This window comes from Entelurus aequoreus, linkage group LG21 (assembly GCF_033978785.1).
Source record: "Entelurus aequoreus isolate RoL-2023_Sb linkage group LG21, RoL_Eaeq_v1.1, whole genome shotgun sequence".
Classification (NCBI taxonomy): Eukaryota; Metazoa; Chordata; class Actinopteri; order Syngnathiformes; family Syngnathidae; genus Entelurus; species Entelurus aequoreus.
In genome coordinates, this window is record NC_084751.1 from 22,657,680 (window position 1) to 22,679,401 (window position 21,722).

At 43.4% G+C, this 21,722-nt stretch overlaps 3 protein-coding genes across 3 annotated transcripts in view; all 3 read right to left on the reverse strand.

Moving 5' to 3' along the window:
* Positions 1-19,423, reverse strand: part of zgc:163040 (uncharacterized protein LOC100038789 homolog) — a 30,281-nt gene extending 10,858 nt beyond the window's left edge. Inside the window, 4 exon segments of the mRNA XM_062031166.1 lie at positions 6,913-6,923; positions 14,636-15,007; positions 18,811-18,825; positions 19,131-19,423. Coding sequence (XP_061887150.1) covers positions 6,913-6,923; positions 14,636-15,007; positions 18,811-18,825; positions 19,131-19,423 — 691 coding nt within the window.
* On the reverse strand, positions 16,922-17,436 carry LOC133638499 (histone H2B 1/2-like). The gene has a single exon (XM_062031169.1). It carries the CDS (start codon positions 17,434-17,436, stop codon positions 17,062-17,064), a length of 375 nt encoding a protein of 124 aa, XP_061887153.1. The 3' UTR covers positions 16,922-17,061.
* Positions 19,424-20,927: 1,504 nt separating the features above from the next.
* LOC133638501 (histone H4) lies at positions 20,928-21,446 on the reverse strand. Its single transcript, XM_062031171.1, has one exon. The coding sequence runs from the start codon at positions 21,420-21,422 to the stop codon at positions 21,111-21,113; it is 312 nt and encodes a 103-aa protein (XP_061887155.1). The 5' UTR covers positions 21,423-21,446; the 3' UTR covers positions 20,928-21,110.
* Positions 21,447-21,722: the final 276 nt, after the last annotated feature.

A 21,722-nucleotide genomic window follows, 5' to 3' on the forward strand; every position in this document is an offset into this window, starting at 1 on the left:
TATTTTTCATATTTATGTTATTTATTTAAATTTTACTTTTATTATATAGTGACCATAATAAATGTGGTATAAATGGTCTGTATTTGTCTTGTGATTTGTTTTAAATAATAACAATAGTAATAATATTTTTGACTGACAAAAAATTGCCAATAAGAAATTATTGGTATCGGTATCGATGAAAATGCAAGAAAAAGTATCGGTATCGTATCGAATCCTAAAAGTGTGGTATCGCCCATCCCTACTGCCGATTAGTGTTGTGTCGTTCGCGAACGATTCGTTCGAAAGAACGAATCTTTTGAGTGAACGTACTGAACCGAATCACTTCATGAACTGATTCGTTCCTTTCTCAGTTCAGTTGAGCTCCGCCGCGACCATGCCGGTATGAGTGGAACTGGCGCATTCTGTGACTCACTGAACCCTCGACGTCAGCGAACGACGCAGCCAATGAGAGGGCGGGGGGAGGGACTGAGCGAACTATTCGTTCACCGCGGATTAACGACATGAATCACTCAGTGAACGTCAACGCTCTCGCTCTCTGCTCTGCTTGCCCCAATGCCGCGAGTGATTCTCCCCCCGTCGCGGGGATATGTTTCATGCCATTGGCATCCGTTCTCCATTCATTCTCCAAGCTAACGGCTAATGTTGACTCAAGCCACATGAAAACAAACACACGTCCCCATTATCTCAACACATAAAGTTAAAGAAAATCCGTGCAGGCTGAGCAGCAGCGACGCGAGGGGGAGGGGCGGAGGGTAACGTGTAGGGCAGGCTGTTTTGAGAAGATTTAAAATAAAAATAATAACTAATGTATGTACACATACATAGGCTATTATTTACACAGTTATTGTAACAAAAATAAATTCCTCCTTGGGGATCAATTCTGATTCATATTATTATTATTATCATTATTATTATTATTATTATTATCCATTCTACTGCAACTGTTGTTGTTGATGTTTAGTAGCTATCATCATCATTATAATAATGCTGATTTGCAATTAAACTGTACTGCTGCTGCAGAAGTGATTCGGTACACGTACTGAACTGCGGCCACAGTGTGGCGTTGTCAGCATAGGTGGATTAATGACCGGGCCTACCGGGCCCAGGCCCAGGGGGCCAGAGGCCCCAAGGGGCCAGGCCAACTTGGCCCCGCGGCCGCGACCCAAGCAAAACTACTTTTGCAAAAATAATAATCTTAAGCCCCAAGGGGCCAGGCCAACTTGGCCCCGCGGCCATGATCCATAGAGGGTAAGAGGCCCCAAGGGGCCAGGTCAACTTGGCCCCGCGGCCGCGACCCACAGAGGGCCAGAGGCCCCAAGGGGCCAGGCCAACATGGCCCCGCGGCCATGATCCATAGACGGTCAGAGGCCCCAAGGGGCCAGGCCAACTTGGCCCCGCGGCCACGATCCATAGAGGGTCAGAGGCCCCAGGGGGCCAGGTCAACTTGGCCCCGCGGCCACGATCCATAGACGGTCAGAGGCCCCAAGGGGCCAGGCCAACTTGGCCCCGCGGCCACGACCCACAGAAGGCCAGAGGCCCCAAAGGGCCAGGCCAACTTGGCCCCGCGGCCGCGAGCCACAGAAGGCCAGAGGCCCCAAGGGGCCAGGTCAACTTGGCCCCGCGGCCACGATCCATAGAGGGTAAGAGGCCCCAAGGGGCCAGGTCAACTTGGCCCCGCGGCCGCGACCCACAGAGGGCCTGAGGTCCTAAGGGGTCAGGCCAACTTGGCCCCGCGGCCATGATCCATAGAGGGCCAGAGGCCCCGAGGGGTCAGGCCAACTTGGCCCCGATCCATAGAGGGTCAGAGGCCCCAAGGGGCCAGGCCAACTTGGCCCCGCGGCCACGACCCACAGAGGCCCCAAGGGGCCAGGCAAAATTGGCCCCGCGGCCATGATCCACAGAGGGCCAGAGGCTCTCAATCATTATTATCAAAGCTAATTCTCAAATTGGATGGATCACACAACCTCACTCACATATTCTTTATCAATTATTAAAGGTTGTTTCTGAATTTTGATCACAGAACTTAATGCAAATATTCTTGATTGATTGACAAAGCTCATTCTCAAATTTTGATTACACAACCTTACTCTGACAAATTATCATTATCAAAAAGCTCTATCTCGAATTTGGATCACAGAATCTCACTCAAGTATTCTTAGCTGTGCCCCTCCCCCATCAAGTCTTTCATAAACCGGTCTGTTCTTTTAGAATCTCCTCATTTGGTATTTTGAACTCGTGAGAGACTGCTCAAAATTTGGTTTCCTTTCCCTCAGTTCAGACTCAGAGATAATTTGAAATCATTCAACAAGAAGTTTAACGCGCGCACACACACACACACACACACACACTTGAGTTGAGCATTACTTGGAAATTCTTATATTTTCCATTTTGCTGTTATTATCAGCATCTTCCCATTTTGTCCTTTTCTTTCGAGAAAGTTTACAGTCTGACATTTGTCACTGCTGTCAGTTAATAACTTTTTGGTCTTTGACCCATTTTGTCATTTTCTCGATTCGATCGTCACTGACCACTCTCTCCTGTCTGGCAGACATCGTTGCTGCCATCATAGCTAGCAAGCTGCCTGCAGCGGGTCATCCCTATGTTCCCCGTCCCTATGTTACCCGGGTCCTATGTTCCCCTCTACCGGGGAACTAAGGACCCTTTTTAAAAAAAAGGGTTCTATGTTCCCCGCTGCGGGGAACGTACAACACTTTTTCCAGAAAAGGGTTCTATGTTCCCCGCTGCTTCCAATGCGCGACTAAGTAAGACGCACGCAGACACGCATGACAGAGACGCGTTTAAGTTGTCGAAGGAAGGAAGTTCGCGTTTGAGTTGCTCTATCTGCTGCCGCACGCCCTGTGACAGGTTAGGTTTAGGGATGGTTTTGGTCAGGGCACAATTTCGCCAAAAAAGTGCTCCACAACGCCCTGTGACAGGTTAGGTTTAGGGATAGTTTTGGTCAGGGCACAATTTCGCCAAAAAAAAGTGCTCCACAACGCCCTGTGACAGGTTAGGTTTAGGGATGGTTTTGGTCAGGGCACAATTTCGCAATTTCGCCAGATACAATGCAGGGAACATAGGACCCTTTTTTAGAAAAAGGGTCCTAAGTTCCCCGGTCGCATACAAAGACCCAGGAACAACCGGGGAACATAGGACCCGGGGAACATAGGACCCGGGGAACATAGGCACGCTCCCGCCTGCAGATAGCAACATTTTGGTGTCCTTTGGGAAAATATTTAGAAAGAAGACAAAAGTACACACAGTTGTACAACTATTATCTTTATGATCTTTTTTTTGTTAGTTTCTCTGTTACTGTGTGTGGCCAATTAAGCGACTTTTGGCCATACCTGGCTGGTGACATTTAGCGACTTTCTGGTTGATGTTAAGATTAATAATAGCAACAGTTCTCTTCATCTTAATGCAATTTATTGTGTCTGTCTCTCCACATTTTGCCATTAGGTACTTTGAGCTCTTGTTGGTCAGTCACTCTAAGGTACATTGTTGCTGCCATCATAGCTAGCAAGCTGCCTGCAGATAGCGACATTTTGGTGTCCTTTGAGAAATATTAAGAAAGAAGACAAAAGTACAAGACATTGTACGATTACTATCTTTTTAAAATTATTTGTTTCACTGTGTGATTGACCGACTTTGCCGCTAGATTTCGCGTCTTTTGGCCATACCTGGCTAGCGACTAAAAACATCATTTAGCGACTTTTTGGTTGTGAAGATAAGTGGTAAAAGCAGATCTTCCTGTTGGTCTTCCCACATTTTGCCATTTGGTACTTTGCACTCTTCTTGGTCACTCCAAGGCATTTGTCCCTGCCTTCAGCTAGTCACTTGGCTCTTTTGGAATATATTTCACTGTAATTGGCTCTCTCTCTCTCTTTCTCCTCAGTACAAATCAGCCTGTTCCCTTGCCATTCATCACTGACCACTCTGCTCTCCTGTCTGTCAGACATTATTGCTGCTTGCAGATAGCTTGGGGTCCTTAGAGAAAATATCAGAAGAGAAAAGTACACAATTATCTTAATTATCTTTTTTATTCAGTCAGTCCTTCAGTGAGTCCCAGTGTGTTGGCGATTAAGCAACGTTGGCATTCAATTAGCGACTTTTGGCCATACATGGCTGGCGACTCAAAAAACTAGAAAAAAAGTACAAAAAGTTGTACAATTAATATCTTTATTATCCTTAATTCCCCTGAATCCTAGAGTGTGTTGCAATTAAGCAACTTTGCTGCTAGGTTTAGCGACTCTTGTTTTGGGCATACCTGGCTAGCGACTACAAACATTATTCAGCAACTTTTTGGCTGTTAAGATTAACGTTAATAAATTAAATCCTAATACAATTTATTGTGTTGGTCTCGCCATCTTGCTATTAGGTACTTTGAATTCTTGTTGGTCTCTGCTAAGGTATCTGGCTGTTGTCTTTGCCTTCAGTTAGTCACTTGGCTCTGGAATATATTTAACTGTACTTGGCTCTCTCTTTCTCCTCAGTACAAATCAGTCTGTTCCCTTGCCATTTAGACATTTTCTTGATTGGATCATCACTGACCACTCTGCTCTCCTGCTGTCTATCAGACATTGTTGCTCCCATCATAGCTAGCAAGCTGCCTTGGTGTCCTTTGTGAAAATATTTAGATAGAAGACTAAAGTGCACAAAGGTGTACAATTATTATCTTTTCAAAATATTTGTTTCACTGTCAGTGTGATTGACCGACTTTGCCGCTAGATTTCGCGTCTTTTGGCCATACCTGGCTAGCGACTGAAAACATCATTTAGCAACTTTTTGGTTGTGAAGATAAGAGGTAAAAGCAGATCTGCCTGTTGGTCTTTCCACATTTTGCCATTTGGTACTTTGCACTCTTGTTGGTCACTCCAAGGCATTTGTCCCTGCCTTCAGCTAGTCACTTGGCTCTTTTGGAATATATTTCACTGTAATTGGCTCTCTCTCTCTTTCTCCTCAGTACAAATCAGTCTGTTCCCTTGCCATTTAGACATTTTCTTGATTCGATCATCACTGACCACTCTGCTCTCCTGCTGTCTATCAGACGAATCAGTTGATTCTCTGCTCTCAATTGTCTATGCTAGTAAGCTGTTATTCTCTGCTTTGGAGTGTTGATGCTGGGTTGCTAGTTTTCTAAATCACCTCACACACTTGAAGGAAGCAGCACCGATCATAAACACACAAACAAACTCACACACACACACACACACACACACACACACACACACACACACACACACACACATAGTTGGTTTATCTGTTGTGATAGGCAAAGAGCCAATGTGCAAAGAAAGAAGGGAAATATGGATCATAAACGTTTAAGTGGAGGAGCTAGAAAAAAAATTCAGCAAGAAAAGAAAAAAAAGGAATCAGTTTTACTTGAGAGTGTTCCAAATATCTCCAGCTTCTTCAGTACAAAGACATCTGCTGAAAGCAATTCTATAAATGCTACTGCAAATTCAGCTAAGGTTAGCAATGCACCTGAGCTAGCATGTAGCTCCCAAGATCCTGAGACCACTACAAGTGTAGACACTGAACCAAATGCTTCTGATGCTTATGATTCAACCAATTCAGCAGTAGCCAGTTGCTCGGATGAATGTGAGGTCACTGCACCTCTGGACAGCATAGAAAATGAGCTGAATCTTTCTTCAACACCATCTACAGTGACAACTCTACCTAGTGATCCCGCTAAATGGGCTGAGACCCTCACTGAGTCAATGAAGGAAGTTCTTATTCAAAGAGGTGCAAAATCATTTCACAACCGTCACAGCCATTATCCAGCTTCTGTGAGGAACAGTGGGCTAGGAGGCAAAACCCGATGCCTAAACAATGAACATTTTACTTCACACTTGCCCAATGGACAACGAGTACAAAGAGAGTGGCTGATGTACTCTCCCTCTACTGGTAATGTTTACTGCTTTGCATGCAAACTGTTTTCCCCAAAAACGCATTCTTTTGTGACAGGCTATTGTGATTGGAAACACTCAGAAAGATTTGGTGAACATGAGCGAAGTGCTGAGAACATAACCTGCATGCAAGCAGTCTTGAACCGCGCCAAAGGTGCCACAGTTGATGCAGACCTGTTCAAACAGTTTCAGGCAGAGAGCAGCTATTGGAGGCAGGTGTTACAAAGAGTTGTTGCAGTCATTAAATTCCTTGCAGAAAGGGGCCTTGCATTTAGGGGTAAAAATGAATCGTTAGGGTCTCCTCTCAATGGGAACTACCTTGGTATTCTGGAGGTCCTGGCTGAATTTGATCCCTTTCTAAAGGATCACATCAGAAAGTTTGGGCAGATGGGTCGAGGTAATACCTCATATCTGTCCTCCACCATTTGTGAGGAATTCATTGAATTGATGGGTGCAAAAACCAAACAGGCTATAGCAGATGAACTGCAAGCAAGCAAATACTACTCTATCATTGTGGATTCAACCCCAGATTTATCTCATGTGGACCAATTGACATTCATATTCCGTTTTGTTAGCAAAGAGGGCAGTGTTGTTGAACGCTTTGTGGGTTTTGAGCCCATTACTAGCCATACAGGTGAAAGTTTGGCTAACTGTGTCATGTCTGTGTTGGAAAATCTAGGGTTAGAGCTGTCAAATTGCAGGGGGCAGGCTTATGATAATGCCAGCAACATGTCAGGGAGGTATAATGGGTTGCAGGCTCACTTAAAGAAAAGCAACCCATTAATACACTATATTCCATGTGCAGCTCACTCTTTGAATTTGGTGGGAGTCAACAGCATTGACAGATGTGGAAATGAAGTCTCTAAGTATTTTGACTTGATTCAGTCTATTTACAACTTCACAACTGCATCCACACACCGATGGGACAGGGTATTTGGCAATTCCAACATAGATCTCACACTTAAAGCTTTATCCAACACGCGTTGGAGTTGCCGTGCAGAATCTACCAAAGCACTGTGGCAGAACTACAGTAAAATAAAAGCAGCACTACAGGTTATTTCCACTGATGACACAGAGAAACGAGACACACGAACTGAAGCTGACAGTCTAGTGCGGAAGCTGGATTCACTTGAGATGGCCTTCATGGCAGGCTTTTGGGACACTGTTCTGTCCAGATTTCAGGCCACAAGTCTGCAACTTCAAAAAGCAGACATGGACCTTGGTACAGCAGTTAGATTGCTGGAATCTCTGCGCACCTTTGTTCTCTCCCAAAGAGATCTATTTGATCATTTTGAGCAGAAAGCCTTAAACATGTTGGGTGGCACCCCATCTTACAGGGCTGAACGGACGAGGAAACGTAAAAAGTTTGCTGATGAATCAGCATCCCCAGATGTTGTGCTTGAGGGAAGGCAACTGTTTCAAATAGAGACATTTATTGCCTCTATTGATCAACTGAGTTCAAGCCTTAATCACCGTCTGGAGGCCTACAAACATCTGAACAATTTGTTCAGTGTCCTTTTCTCTTTGGATACAGAGTCCAATGCTTCAGTCCTTCACAAGGCCAAGATTCTCACTGAATCATACCCATCTGACCTCAATGAAAGTCTTGGACAGGAGCTTATACAGTTCAAATCTTTTATACAGCTCAACAACACTGATGAGGAGAGGACCCCTTCAGGACTGCTCAAAACAATAATACATTTTGGACTACAGCCTACGTTTCCTAATACATACATTGCGCTACAGATTTTTCTCACTCTACCGGTCAGTAACTGTGAGGGAGAACGCTCATTCTCTCTTTTGTCAAGAGTAAAAAATGAGCTGCGCACAAGAATGACTCAGAAAAGATTAAATGCGTTATCTCTAATGGCAATTGAGAGTGAGCTGACAAGAGAGTTGGACTTCAATGATGTGGTGGATGATTTTGCAAAATTGAAAGCACGAAAGAAACCCCTTGCTTAAAGGTGCACTGTGTAAGATTTTTAGGTTATTTCCAGAATTCACCCATTCACTAATGTTAGGCTACCTGTTTTCATGAATACTTACCACCACCATAAAATTCTAAGTATCCATTATGCCTTGGAGAATTGCACTTTTGCCATTTCTGGGAAGTGTCACCTGGATTGTGAAGATAGGATTGACTTTAGGCAGAAGCTTGGTGCTTTCTCTGGCAAACTGAACCTCAAGCTTCATTCTCTGCAGCTTTGCATTCTTGTGCAGACTTTCATCCACAAGGAACTTTTCAACTTCCCCACTATCGTGAAGGGGCCATCAAAAGATTTCAGTGTGTCCAGCATGTCTAGTCTCTTACTCTCCTTTCTTTGAGCCATCTCTTGTTTCTCATCTGCCCTACTCTCGAATTTTGCCTTCATGAATTTACTCCAGTTGAGTTCAACCTCCCTTTTTGCTTGTGCTGCTGCCTTGAAACCTCTGAAGCTCCTGGCTCTTCTGTAAAATTATTGACCTATTGACTGCGTTCAGTGTGCCCAACTTCTTCAGTTTGTAGTCCACCTTGCCACATTGTCTCTCCATCCCAATGTTGTGCACAGGGGTGCCATCAATGTTACTAGCCTGTTCACTGACAGGGTCCATTGGGAAGGTCTCCTCATCCATCCTCTGCCTGGCCAGGACAGTCTTCAGATGGGGCAGCATGAGATCTGTCAGCTGCTTCACTTCATCCAAGTATTCGGCAGCCACGTCTGACACTGAGTTCAGGACATGTCCAGTGCCTGTCCAGCCACTATAGCATTCTTGGAAATGGGCTATCTTGACCTGCATGCAGCCCTTGTACCATGAACTGGCCTACACCTTTCTTTGTGGTGCTCTCCGATGCATGTTATCATTTTACCTTTCTCCTTCTCCTCAAGCTTAACCACAAATAGATACAGACTTTGAGCCTCAATTTGCTGCACAGCTGCCGTTATGCCAATGTGTTTTCCTAAGATATTATTTTATTTTTAATGATAGAAGGGAGGAAAAGGGGGCAAAAATCATGTCCGATTTAGTTTTTTGGGTGGGTTGGGGGGTTTATTTCATGATAGCTACCAACTTCCAATACATAATATCTCTCAAATGACCCAATGCACCATCACTGAAGTGGGCGTAATCATTTTCAAAAATGTTTATTTTTAGGCCATTTATCCCCTCCCCCTGTGTCTGTGTGAAACCTGTGCTTGTCAGTGTCTGTGTGGTATACCTAATAGTGTGTGTGCAGTATGTGCACTCTTCTGTACAGTACAGTGTGCATGTCTGTTCACAGTATACAGTATTTCTTGCATAGTGCGTGCGTGTGTGTGCGCCCACACGCGCGGGGGGTTGAGGGGCCAAGACCATGTCAGGCCCAGGGGGCCAAAATTTCTTAATCCGCCCCTGGTTGTCAGTCACTGATTCTAGTGATTCGTACTGTCAAAAGAACTGCAGAAGAGATTCGGTACACGTACTGAACTGGCCACCGTGTGGCGTTGTCAGTCACTGATTCTAGTGATTCGTACTGTCAAAAGAACTGCAGAAGAGATTCGGTACACGTACTGAACTGCATGGCCACCGTGTGGCGTTGTCAGTCACTGATTCTAGTGATTCGTACTGTCAAAAGAACTGCAGAAGAGATTCGGTACACGTACTGAACTGGCCACAGTGTGGCGTTGTCAGTCACTGATTGTAGTGATTCGTACTGTCAAAAGAACTGCAGAAGAGATTCGGTACACGTACTGAACTGGCCACCGTGTGGCGTTGTCAGTCACTGATTGTAGTGATTCGTACTGTCAAAAGAACTGCAGAAGTGATTCGGTACACGTACTGAACTGCATGGCCACCGTGTGGCGTTGTCAGTCACTGATTGTATTGATTCGTACTGTCAAAAGAACTGCAGAAGAGATTCGGTACACGTACTGAACTGCATGGCCACCGTGTGGCGTTGTCAGTCACTGATTGTAGTGATTCGTACTGTCAAAAGAACTGCAGAAGAGATTCGGTACACGTACTGAACTGCATGGCCACCGTGTGGCGTTGTCAGTCACTGATTGTAGTGATTCGTACTGTCAAAAGAACTGCAGAAGAGATTCGGTACACGTACTGAACTGCGGCCACAGTGTGGCGTTGTCAGTCACTGATTCTAGTGATTCGTACTGTCAAAAGAACTGCAGAAGAGATTCGGTACACGTACTGAACTGGCCACCGTGTGGCGTTGTCAGTCACTGATTCTAGTGATTCGTACTGTCAAAAGAACTGCAGAAGAGATTCGGTACACGTACTGAACTGCATGGCCACCGTGTGGCGTTGTCAGTCACTGATTCTAGTGATTCGTACTGTCAAAAGAACTGCAGAAGAGATTCGGTACACGTACTGAACTGCATGGCCACCGTGTGGCGTTGTCAGTCACTGATTGTAGTGATTCGTACTGTCAAAAGAACTGCAGAAGAGATTCGGTACACGTACTGAACTGCATGGCCACCGTGTGGCGTTGTCAGTCACTGATTCTAGTGATTCGTACTGTCAAAAGAACTGCAGAAGAGATTCGGTACACGTACTGAACTGGCCACAGTGTGGCGTTGTCAGTCACTGATTCTAGTGATTCGTACTGTCAAAAGAACTGCAGAAGAGATTCGGTACACGTACTGAACTGGCCACCGTGTGGCGTTGTCAGTCACTGATTGTAGTGATTCGTACTGTCAAAAGAACTGCAGAAGTGATTCGGTACACGTACTGAACTGCATGGCCACCGTGTGGCGTTGTCAGTCACTGATTGTAGTGATTCGTACTGTCAAAAGAACTGCAGAAGAGATTCGGTACACGTACTGAACTGCATGGCCACCGTGTGGCGTTGTCAGTCACTGATTGTAGTGATTCGTACTGTCAAAAGAACTGCAGAAGAGATTCGGTACACGTACTGAACTGCATGGCCACCGTGTGGCGTTGTCAGTCACTGATTGTAGTGATTCGTACTGTCAAAAGAACTGCAGAAGAGATTCGGTACACGTACTGAACTGCGGCCACAGTGTGGCGTTGTCAGTCACTGATTCTAGTGATTCGTACTGTCAAAAGAACTGCAGAAGAGATTCGGTACACGTACTGAACTGGCCACCGTGTGGCGTTGTCAGTCACTGATTCTAGTGATTCGTACTGTCAAAAGAACTGCAGAAGAGATTCGGTACACGTACTGAACTGCATGGCCACCGTGTGGCGTTGTCAGTCACTGATTCTAGTGATTCGTACTGTCAAAAGAACTGCAGAAGAGATTCGGTACACGTACTGAACTGCATGGCCACCGTGTGGCGTTGTCAGTCACTGATTGTAGTGATTCGTACTGTCAAAAGAACTGCAGAAGAGATTCGGTACACGTACTGAACTGCATGGCCACCGTGTGGCGTTGTCAGTCACTGATTCTAGTGATTCGTACTGTCAAAAGAACTGCAGAAGAGATTCGGTACACGTACTGAACTGGCCACAGTGTGGCGTTGTCAGTCACTGATTCTAGTGATTCGTACTGTCAAAAGAACTGCAGAAGAGATTCGGTACACGTACTGAACTGGCCACCGTGTGGCGTTGTCAGTCACTGATTGTAGTGATTCGTACTGTCAAAAGAACTGCAGAAGTGATTCGGTACACGTACTGAACTGCATGGCCACCGTGTGGCGTTGTCAGTCACTGATTGTAGTGATTCGTACTGTCAAAAGAACTGCAGAAGAGATTCGGTACACGTACTGAACTGCATGGCCACCGTGTGGCGTTGTCAGTCACTGATTGTAGTGATTCGTACTGTCAAAAGAACTGCAGAAGAGATTCGGTACACGTACTGAACTGCATGGCCACCGTGTGGCGTTGTCAGTCACTGATTGTAGTGATTCGTACTGTCAAAAGAACTGCAGAAGAGATTCGGTACACGTACTGAACTGTGGCCACAGTGTGGCGTTGTCAGTCACTGATTCTAGTGATTCGTACTGTCAAAAGAACTGCAGAAGAGATTCGGTACACGTACTGAACTGGCCACCGTGTGGCGTTGTCAGTCACTGATTCTAGTGATTCGTACTGTCAAAAGAACTGCAGAAGAGATTCGGTACACGTACTGAACTGCTTGGCCACCGTGTGGCGTTGTCAGTCACTGATTCTAGTGATTCGTACTGTCAAAAGAACTGCAGAAGAGATTCGGTACACGTACTGAACTGCATGGCCACCGTGTGGCGTTGTCAGTCACTGATTGTAGTGATTCGTACTGTCAAAAGAACTGCAGAAGAGATTCGGTACACGTACTGAACTCCATGGCCACCGTGTGGCGTTGTCAGTCACTGATTCTAGTGATTCGTACTGTCAAAAGAACTGCAGAAGAGATTCGGTACACGTACTGAACTGGCCACAGTGTGGCGTTGTCAGTCACTGATTCTAGTGATTCGTACTGTCAAAAGAACTGCAGAAGTGATTCGGTACACGTACTGAACTGCATGGCCACCGTGTGGCGTTGTCAGTCACTGATTGTAGTGATTCGTACTGTCAAAAGAACTGCAGAAGAGATTCGGTACACGTACTGAACTGCATGGCCACCGTGTGGCGTTGTCAGTCACTGATTGTAGTGATTCGTACTGTCAAAAGAACTGCAGAAGAGATTCGGTACACGTACTGAACTGCATGGCCACCGTGTGGCGTTGTCAGTCACTGATTGTAGTGATTCGTACTGTCAAAAGAACTGCAGAAGAGATTCGGTACACGTACTGAACTGCGGCCACAGTGTGGCGTTGTCAGTCACTGATTCTAGTGATTCGTACTGTCAAAAGAACTGCAGAAGAGATTCGGTACACGTACTGAACTGCATGGCCACCGTGTGGCTTTGTCAGTCACTGATTCTAGTGATTCGTACTGTCAAAAGAACTGCAGAAGAGATTCGGTACACGTACTGAACTGCATGGCCACCGTGTGGCGTTGTCAGTCACTGATTCTAGTGATTCGTACTGTCAAAAGAACTGCAGAAGAGATTCGGTACACGTACTGAACTGCATGGCCACCGTGTGGCGTTGTCAGTCACTGATTGTAGTGATTCGTACTGTCAAAAGAACTGCAGAAGAGATTCGGTACACGTACTGAACTCCATGGCCACCGTGTGGCGTTGTCAGTCACTGATTCTAGTGATTCGTACTGTCAAAAGAACTGCAGAAGAGATTCGGTACACGTACTGAACTGGCCACAGTGTGGCGTTGTCAGTCACTGATTCTAGTGATTCGTACTGTCAAAAGAACTGCAGAAGTGATTCGGTACACGTACTGAACTGCATGGCCACCGTGTGGCGTTGTCAGTCACTGATTGTAGTGATTCGTACTGTCAAAAGAACTGCAGAAGAGATTCGGTACACGTACTGAACTGCATGGCCACCGTGTGGCGTTGTCAGTCACTGATTGTAGTGATTCGTACTGTCAAAAGAACTGCAGAAGAGATTCGGTACACGTACTGAACTGCATGGCCACCGTGTGGCGTTGTCAGTCACTGATTCTAGTGATTCGTACTGTCAAAAGAACTGCAGAAGAGATTCGGTACACGTACTGAACTCCATGGCCACCGTGTGGCGTTGTCAGTCACTGATTCTAGTGATTCGTACTGTCAAAAGAACTGCAGAAGAGATTCGGTACACGTACTGAACTGGCCACAGTGTGGCGTTGTCAGTCACTGATTCTAGTGATTCGTACTGTCAAAAGAACTGCAGAAGTGATTCGGTACACGTACTGAACTGCATGGCCACCGTGTGGCGTTGTCAGTCACTGATTGTAGTGATTCGTACTGTCAAAAGAACTGCAGAAGAGATTCGGTACACGTACTGAACTGCATGGCCACCGTGTGGCGTTGTCAGTCACTGATTGTAGTGATTCGTACTGTCAAAAGAACTGCAGAAGAGATTCGGTACACGTACTGAACTGCATGGCCACCGTGTGGCGTTGTCAGTCACTGATTGTAGTGATTCGTACTGTCAAAAGAACTGCAGAAGAGATTCGGTACACGTACTGAACTGGCCACAGTGTGGCGTTGTCAGTCACTGATTGTAGTGATTCGTATAGTCAAAAGAACTGCCGATCCCATGAAAACAAGCCACATGAAAACAAAATGAGAGTAGACTAGTAGAGGAGACAGAAAGAAGGGGCGGGGGGTAAAGTGTAAGCAGGCTGTTTTGAGAAGATTTAAAATAAAAATAATAACTAATGTACACATACATAGGCTATTATTTACACAGTTATTGTAACAAAAATAAATTTCTCCTTGGGGATCAATTCTGATTCATATTATTATCATTATTATCCCTTCTACTGCAACTGTTAGATTAACGCGAGTCCCTATGCCCCCAATCTTTTTTTTTGGGGGGGGGGGGATTCGCTGAACGAATTTTTTGAACGAATCAATTTAAGGAACTGATTCTAGTGATTCAGTACATTCAAAAGAACTGCCGATCCCATCAGTACTGCCGATCCCATCACTATCAGACTTTGAGCTGTACAGTAAGTGATCAAACAGCATCATCTACTGGTCATGGCCTGCATTACATTTTAGGGTTTAACTGTCGGATACAAATGATTTCGCCACTTTGCCCAAGCAAATTGTTCTGGATAAACTTGTTTAGAAGACAGTGTGGTGGCTCTGAAAAGAGCCGTTGTGGTCAAGAAGGCTTCCTAGTTTAAGCTCTCTCGCCGCGAATGCGTCGGGCAAGCTGGATATCTTTGGGCATGATGGTCACTCTCTTGGCGTGAATGGCGCACAAGTTGGTGTCCTCGAACAGACCCACCAAATAAGCCTCACTGGACTCCTGCAGCGCCATGACAGCCGAGCTCTGGAAGCGCAGGTCAGTTTTGAAGTCTTGAGCGATTTCCCTCACCAGACGCTGGAAGGGCAGTTTGCGGATCAGCAGCTCGGTGGACTTCTGATAACGACGGATCTCCCTCAGAGCCACGGTGCCGGGCCTGTAACGGTGAGGTTTCTTCACGCCGCCGGTTGCTGGTGCGCTTTTACGGGCGGCCTTCGTGGCCAGCTGCTTCCTGGGGGCTTTGCCGCCCGTGGACTTACGTGCTGTCTGCTTGGTTCTCGCCATTGTGATTTATTATGAGAAATATGCTCTATTGCCGCGAGCTGCCCTTTTATTCAGACCCTAGAGCGCTTATTGGTTCGTTTGAGAAGAAGGCGCCCTGGTGCTAAACAACTATTGGAGGAGAACACTGAGAATTGAGCCAATCATCAATACCAATTCTACAGCGACATCTGGCGTTGGTAAATTTTAATGCAGCTTCAATACAGCCTGTCTCGATTTACAGGTATTATTTTATGTCATAATAAATGTATTATTGTGTGTGGAAATGTTTCTATTTTTACCTATTAAAGAATCATACATCTGGGCAATTTCATACACCCTATACTCGGTAATGACATGAAACCTTTGATCTTAAACATAAATTATAAGGAAAGTCAATCAAATGACATGCTTGCTGGCTATTGTACGCCTTTATTGGGGAATCAAATACATCCATCCATCCATCTATTTTCTACCGCTTGTCCCTTTTTGGAGTCGCGGGGGTGCTGGTGCCTATCTCAGCTGCTTTTCTGGACACCTCTGAAACATGATGTGCAATGCTCATGTGTGTAAATATTAGATGGGGTTCAAATTATTATTGAATTTATGTTTGGGCATATGTTAAATAATATGAACACAGGACTGTGTAAATGTGTGCATAATGGAGTGTTGTGTGAAACAGTTGGACAGTAATGCGGACTCTGAAGTCTGAAAAACAGAATACATTCCGTTTAAATAGATGTGCTGGCTTGTGACTGCATGGGCACAGCACACTACCTCAATATTGTATTGTCTTCTTGCATTTTTTTTATTGCTTCGACAGCTTTTCAGGACCCTCCTGCTGTCTTGCTATGTATATACCGGTTCAGCACTGTGATCATCCTTATGCATGATGGGTGAATAATATACAAAGTGCAGTTTATGACACAATCACAGACATGCCATGTGAAGCGTTTGAATGGATGATAGTACCAGACTGCCTTTATATTGACTCATTTTCTGATCAGTAGGCACCACAATTCAGTGCATGGAATACACTATGTGCTTTGTGACATTCCTAATAGGCTATATACTCATTTAATTTTAAAATGGTTTGTTTGGAATAAACTTACTTTCCATGCACACAACATCTAAGTCATTAATAACATAATCGCACATGTAAGAGTATGGTTATTTATTAGTGATGTGCGGATTGATACCGAAATATCGGTACTGGTGCTACCAGACCTTTATGTTCTAATATCGATTCTCAAATCAAAATATCAATACTTTTGATACTTTCGTATAGTGGTTCTCCAACTTTTTTCTCCAAGTACCACCTTGGAAAAAACTTGACTCTCCAAGTACCTCCATAATGACCAACATTATTGTACGCTATTGTATACAGTAGCGTAGTAGGCCTAAGTATGCATCAAAATAAGACAGGAGTTTTATTTAACAAATATATCTGATATTTTGGCCACTTTAACATTACCCACAGTTTAAACAGTAATAGTGTTTGCATATAGGAAAATGAAACACTGTACTTAGAGTAATTGCCTTTTGAGAATCACTGTAGGTAATTGAGATGTTCATTATTAATGGGAATGGCATAAAATAATTATTGAAATCTTGTCAAAACAAAATGCAATTGGTGTGAACTACTTTTCAATGCCCAAGCAAGAAAATGACCGGCAGTTAAGACGAGTCGTTGCGTATTACAAGACAACAAGTTTATGTCTACTCTTAGTGTCAACTATTTGGAGATACCCCATAGTTGAAATGCACTTCAACACCATCATTTAAAGATGACTGCCAAAGAGCAGCAACCCTTTTTGTGGTCAGCTTATTACCAGGAACATTAGATATCAGATCATCAACACTTCATCCCAATATGTCTTTATTCTCAATAAGTCAGCAGTACTGCTGACTATCTATATATATATCTATCTATATATATATATATATATTTAACTATCTCTCTCTCTCTCAATAGATAGATAGATATATAGATAGATATAATGAAGGCTGTGTGATGATGTAATGTCGATGGATCCAATTCAAGATTATCTGCAACTTTCTCTTTTGAAGACGTGAGTGGCTCTTATAAGAGCCGTTGTGTGCTGACATTGTTAGAGCACTTTACTTGGAGCTGGTGTACTTGGTGACAGCTTTAGTGCCCTCTGACACAGCATGCTTAGCCAGCTCACCAGGCAGTAGGAGACGCACCGCAGTCTGAATCTCTCTGGAGGAGATGGTGGATCTCTTGTTGTAGTGAACCAGACGAGACGCCTCAGATGCGATGCGCTCAAAGATGTCGTTGACGAACGAGTTCATGATGCTCATGGCCTTGGACGAGATGCCGGTGTCAGGGTGGACCTGTTTCAGCACTTTGTAGACGTAGATAGCATAGCTCTCCTTCCTTGTCTTTCTCCTCTTTCCTTTTCCCTTGCCGGCCGCCTTGGTGACGGCTTTTTTGGAGCCCTTCTTGGGCGCAGACTTCGCTGGTTCAGGCATTGTGCTGACTGTCAACAGATTATTACCACACCAGGAGGGAGTTGTGCTCTTGTAGGCGGGTTATGCAAATCATACTGTGGCAACGCCGTTCGTTGATTGGCTAAAATCATTTTGCACTGGGAGGCGGTCTAACAAAAATTCGCGGGACTGCGACATTTACAGTCACGTGATACCGGTTAGAGAAATGTGGGCGTGGCTGCTAGATTTTATAATGGAACGCAATTAAGAAGCCTTAAAATTTAGCTTTATGTCATGTACATAAAGATATATATGTAAATAGGGTAGTTTTGTATACAATACTTTTCATTTCCTTTAATTACGTAAGTTAAAAGACAATAAAGCTTTAACTGAGATTGATTCAAAATGTCATATAGGCTCCAGTTCTCTCTGAAGTACATACACTTATTTCAGACAGCAAAACAACCTACGGGCTTCTGGAGAACCCACCATGCAATCCCAGTGTATTTGTATTATGTAAATAGATTAAAATAGGGAGTTACCTTTACACACCCTGTAAATAAAATCCACTTCTTCTCACCTACTTTAGAATGAACACATATACAGTAAAAGGTCTAAAACACGCTGCCTTTCAAAGAGGACACATATACCAACACAAACAAAAGCTTTCAAAAATCATTCAGATTAAATCTTAATATTCCATTTCAAATATTTTATTCATTTTATAAATGGGGGTTATATGCTGAGTAGTAGTCATTATCCATTGAACTAAATTCAAACCAGTGACCGTTGTCAAACATTTAAACATGTAAAATGATGGTGTACATTAATTTCCTGTAACAGACAGGAGTCAAAGGGGTAAAATGGATTATAAATCCCATTTCTTCCTAAACCGCTTCTGACATGCTGAATTCTGTAAATATAACCACATGATGTTTCTATGCAAATTGGTAAGCATGTCTGGAATAAATCAAAATCACACCATTGTCATCTGGAAAATCCAAAAACTATTTTAACTAGAGTGATTCAAACACAGTGGGTCCATTGTATTAAACTATTTGAGATGAGCCAGCAAATATGCTCTAAGCCAGGGGTAGGGAATTTATGGCCCTCGAACCATAGGTGGCCGTTTTGATGACTGCATCTGGCTCTCAGATAAATGTGTGACAATCATTGGTACTTTAACTTAACTTTAACTTTAACTTAGCTGACATTGCTTAACACGATAAGTAATGAATAATTCCGCTGGTAATCACAGTGTCGAAATATAAAACATTTTAATGCATTATAATCCATCAATCCGTTTTCTACTCCACCTGTTCAAGAAGTCACATTTATGGTAAGTAGTATTTTATTTATTATTGGGTTAGCTTCAGAATAACAATGTTATTAAAAAGAATAAGAGACTTATTATACTCTAAAAATGTTGGTCTTACTTAAAAATGCATGCATGTAGTTGTATTTAGTGTTAAAAAATATTATATGGCTCTCACGGAAAAACATTTTAAAATATTTGGCTTTCATAGCTCTCTCAGCCAAAAAGGTTCCCGAACCCTGCTCTAAGCGGTCACATACTTAAGTCACTTGTTTGTTTTTTATGAGTAAGCATTAAATATATACACATTTATTAGTTGGAAAATAGGCTCTCGGCAGACATAGTACGTGGCCCTTAAAAGGACCGTTGATTTTGAGAAGATTGTACAGTGTAGTGTAGAGTTCAGCCTCCAAATCCGTACAGAGTACGACCTTGTCTCTTGAGGGCATACACTACGTCCATGGCAGTCACCGTCTTCCTCTTGGCGTGCTCAGTGTAGGTGACAGCATCACGGATGACATTCTCCAAGAACACCTTCAACACTCCGCGAGTTTCCTCATAGATCAGTCCGGAGATACGCTTTACCCCACCGCGACGAGCCAAGCGGCGGATAGCGGGCTTGGTGATTCCCTGGATATTATCACGCAGAACTTTGCGATGACGCTTGGCCCCTCCCTTCCCTAGGCCTTTACCTCCTTTGCCTCTTCCAGACATGTTCTATGATAGCTAGCAATAATGAAGACTGACTAACCGGAAGACTGGCTGAGCTTGCAGCTATTGCATGATTGCGGACCTAAGAGAGGAGAGTTGAGTATATGTCTGGGCGGGCCTCAGTCAGCAGTCCTTCCCCCACCATCACATGGGACTTCTTTCTTCTAACATGTGATTTTAAGAATGCAGCAACAACTAAGAAATAAACCAAATGGACTATGTTTTTAGTATAACCATATATATATATATATATATATATATATATATATATATATATATATATATATATATATATATATATATATATATATATATATATATATATATATATATATATATATATATATATATATATATATATATATATATATATATATATATATATATATATATATATATATATATATATATATATAGATAATCATATGCTATACGAGTAGACCATGTCAGCAAACATATTTTTTCAGTGAGACATTACATAATGTCTTACATGAAGTGACGTGTGCTGGTGTGACGATAAAGTTCCTTGAATACTTGAATGGGAGGGCTAAGATGTGGGGTCAAATCCTTACTGTCAACATTTGAATTTCAAAATTTAGGACATTTCATGGGAAAAATAGGGGAAACCAAATAATTTTATATAGATAAGTGACACAGGTGTTAGAACCTATATATATATTTTTTACAAATCAGGGGCATTCCAGAATGCTCCTAAGTGTTTAAATCTGATATTTTTGCATCAGATTCAGGCCACATCAGGTGGTAGTCCTGAATGCGATTAGAATCTGATCTTTTTAAATGTGTAAACGCTAAGCGACTGAATGTGATTTTTTTCTTCAGCTTTGGGCAAGCTACATCATTCATGTGCAATTGATATTTCATCAAAATATCTGGTTTCGATTTGTATTTAAGATGGCCAAATGTTCGGTGCATCGTTTGTTGATAGTGCGCGAATAATAAGCTATATGTAATACATGAAAATATATTTTGAAGGACCGGAATTGACCATAGGGTGAATTTGCTTACATGTGAGTTGAAAGATGAAGCTCCCGTAGATCCACGCTGATGTCCATGTCTCCTCTATTTAACAGCAGTGGTGGGCCGTCTAGCCCAGCAAGGCATTCTCTGCGTCATCGCAAAGTTCTGCGTGATAATATCCAGGGAATCACCATCATGATTATAATTAAAGATAAAAGTATTTTTTAATTTACTTTCCCTAAATATCTAAAAGTATTCATATTCTCTTCATGTCATATTATGCTCCTTGCATCGCTTGTTTTTAGGGTATAGAGTTTTTATCCAATCAGAATCCAGCTAGCTTATGTTGCCATGCTGTACCAAATCTGCCCAAAGCCTTCAGAATCAACAATGCAGGCGTCCGTGCGCTGTAACTGAACGGACACAAACATTTGACAGACAGTTACGATAGCCAATCAGATCACAAGTTGTTTTCAGTAAGGCCTTCTAGCTTACTGACTAGTTTTTGTGAAAATCATAGTCTATTCATTTTTAAGGTCTTTATAAATCACATTTGCTTTGTGTTACTATGTGGTGCATAACTAAATATACTGCAAAATAGTAATCAAATACAATAGTATAGCAGTTGTAAGTCATTGAAAGGAACATTCTCAGTAGAACGAGTGTGTGGTCCTTAAAAGGACCTTTGTGTTTGTAAGGTTGAGTGAAATGTTTAGCCTCCGAAGCCATACAGAGTACGGCCTTGTCTCTTGAGGGCATAGACCACATCCATGGCAGTCACGGTCTTCCTCTTGGCATGCTCGGTGTAGGTGACAGCATCACGGATGACGTTCTCCAGGAATACTTTCAACACACCACGAGTCTCCTCATAGATCAAACCAGAGATACGCTTGACCCCTCCACGGCGAGCCAGACGACGGATTGCAGGCTTGGTGATACCCTGGATGTTATCACGGAGAACTTTGCGGTGACGCTTTGCACCTCCTTTTCCAAGACCTTTGCCTCCTTTGCCTCTTCCAGACATTTTAAGAGTTGCCCGAGTTGCTTCACAAGTGAAAGAATGCAGTGTGCTTGCAACGGTTGGGCCAGCCTCACTTATCACAGCACTACGGACCTGAAAGAGGACAGATGACGTAGTCTTCTGGGCTTGCGGCAGCCCTTCCCCCATGACAAACACACTGCTTCCCCTCCATTATATTTCTCTTTTTTCCCTTGCATTTTAAACCTAACCCTATTTGGCTTCTCTTCGGTTCTATTGTGGAAAAAACATAAATCCAACCCTGGTTTCATTTAAACTGTCAAACTAATTCCACAGTAGATACAT

Bases quoted from the DNA above. Each gene is read 5' to 3' on its own strand.
- LOC133638499 (XM_062031169.1), bottom strand. From the start codon at position 17,436: ATGCCTGAACCAGCGAAGTCTGCGCCCAAGAAGGGCTCCAAAAAAGCC.
- LOC133638501 (XM_062031171.1), bottom strand. From the start codon at position 21,422: ATGTCTGGAAGAGGCAAAGGAGGCAAAGGTCTTGGAAAAGGAGGTGCA.